This window comes from Propithecus coquereli, unplaced genomic scaffold (genome assembly GCF_000956105.1).
Source record: "Propithecus coquereli isolate 6110/MARCELLA unplaced genomic scaffold, Pcoq_1.0 Scaffold36, whole genome shotgun sequence".
Taxonomy (NCBI): domain Eukaryota; kingdom Metazoa; phylum Chordata; class Mammalia; order Primates; family Indriidae; genus Propithecus; species Propithecus coquereli.
The window spans coordinates 6,653,520-6,655,773 of NW_012149285.1; the positions used below are offsets into that span (position 1 = coordinate 6,653,520).

Sequence of the window (2,254 nt, forward strand, 5' to 3'; positions counted from 1 at the left end):
GTCATTTTTGGTAGTGGAGTAATCTTCACCCCCTTTAACTTTAATTTACAAATTTTATTTTGCTTTTGAAAACTAAAATGTTCCCATTTTTTGGTGATTTTGGTTCCACTGAATACTACCAATTTAATCTATGTTTTTAAAAATTCTCTTCAGTGCCCCAGGTTCTTCAAAGCTGCACAGCATTCATTGAGAGATATGGCATCGTGGATGGAATATATCGTCTCTCCGGCGTTGCATCCAACATCCAGAGACTACGGTAAAATCTTACATGGAATTTTCTTTTTCATTCCTTTTTAACTCATTAAAATGAAATTATTTCAAAATTGAGTCATTTTGATAACCATAATTTTCAATAAGACAGTTTAAATACAATAGGAAATAATATCCTTATTGTTCTCTGTGTATGTTTCTAAATGACATTTCTTCATCTGTAGTATCAGAGAACCATGCACCTTAATCTCTTCAATACTCGTATTTTGTCTCTTTATAACGTTTGAAGATTTTAGCAAATTGAGTCTGAACACTTGACAACCATGAGAGATGCAATTACGTTATAATAGAATTATTCTTTAGTTCTTAATTAAAATTGATGTGCGTGATCTTCTTTGACCCTAATTCTGTAATATATGCTCCAGTGTGCATGTGTTACGTATTTCACATCCTTCCCGATATCTTCTCTGAGACAAAAATAGTGGTATCCGCTATGCCAGCAATATAAATTTTATTTTCGCTTAATCTCTTGGATTCTAGTCTATTCTTGATATGCTATTATCCTTTCTTTTTCACTGTGATACATGCTAACTGCAATTATTCTGTAGGTATTTTAATATTTTAATTGACCACAGAGCTCATCTCTGTTTCCAGGAATACACATTTGGAAAATACTTAAAGTGGTTCTTTTATTAAAGACAGTTTCAGTCTTTAGTTTAAGACACAATAAATCTCATATTCAGATTGTCCACACACATTAGTCCTCTAATGGTCTCATGCCTGTGGATTAATATTAATTAACCTCCTGGAGAGTGAGCTTAATCTGCCTTAGTATTCTGAGCACAACTTTTATTTTACTTTCTTTAATGCTACAGATTTTACTGTCTGTTAAAATTTGGTATTAGCTGGGAGTTGCTTTATTAATATATTATTTCTGGCTTTTTTTTATCCCACTTTGCTAAAGCATTCCTGAGCTACCCAACTTACATCCGAGGAATTTCTGTACATAGTTGTTCATGCACGAGTTGCCATTCAACCCTAGTTTCTGGGATTGCCAGAATATTATCAGCACAAACCATCAGAGATTAGGAGTCCAGTTTTCAGATTGATGTGCTATAAGAGCTGCTCATTCATACGAGTTTCGAGGTTATTGTCCATTTTAACATTAAAGCTGTCCCTTTAACATCCAGGCAGAAAGACACTTGTCTTATGATAAGGCATCCAATTGTTGCTGAAGTCCAAATATAACTTACATGAAATATAATAAATCGAATAAAATAGGAACTCATTGAGGTGGAACTGAACACTTTGGGCCTTTGCTTTCTACGTCATATATTTGCTTTCCTCCAGTAAAATAATTTCGTTTTGTCCTTATCTGCCTTTATTAGCCATGAATTTGACTCTGAGCATGTCCCCGACCTGACAAAGGAGCCATATGTTCAAGACATCCATTCCGTGGGCTCCCTCTGTAAGCTGTACTTCCGAGAGCTCCCAAACCCTCTGCTCACCTACCAGCTATACGAGAAATTTTCCGTGAGTGCAGATCACTTTTGAATCAAATGCTTTGTGAAGCTTTGCTGTGGTTTTGTTTAAAACATGTGAAGATTGGTTTGGTCACATGTAAGAAATAGTTCTGTGACTAAAATGACTCCTTAAAAAGACAACAATTATTGCCAGTTTATCTGTAATCCATACTATTTTCATACTGTCATTCTTTTAGTTTCTGATTTTGAGCCACTAATCTTATCACCTTTAATACTGATTGCCATCAAGCTTTTTAAAACTATATTTGAGTAGATTTCAGTGCTCACATTGTGTGAAAATAGTTTACTTCCTTGGTATTATGCTGTGTTTCTTCCTCATTTAGCATCAAAGAGTAAAGAGAGTTAATCTCGGAGTGAAAACTGAATTATAAGTGAAGAACTTTCAATTTTACCAACAAAACTTATTAGTTTATTTTCCATTGTGATTGTTACAGGATGCTGTTTCAGCAGCAACAGACGAAGAAAGACTGATAAAAATTCACGATGTTATCCAGCAGCTG

At 34.4% G+C, this 2,254-nt stretch overlaps 1 protein-coding gene across 1 annotated transcript in view; it reads left to right on the forward strand.

Moving 5' to 3' along the window:
* Positions 1 to 2,254, forward strand: part of ARHGAP32 (Rho GTPase activating protein 32) — a 297,626-nt gene that overhangs the window by 272,580 nt on the left and 22,792 nt on the right. Inside the window, exons 13-15 of the mRNA XM_012651646.1 lie at positions 154 to 256; positions 1,599 to 1,743; positions 2,189 to 2,254. The exon at positions 2,189 to 2,254 is cut by the window's right edge and continues 13 nt beyond it. Of these exons, the coding sequence (XP_012507100.1) occupies positions 154 to 256; positions 1,599 to 1,743; positions 2,189 to 2,254 (314 nt within the window). The remainder of the gene's footprint in view (positions 1 to 153; positions 257 to 1,598; positions 1,744 to 2,188) is intronic.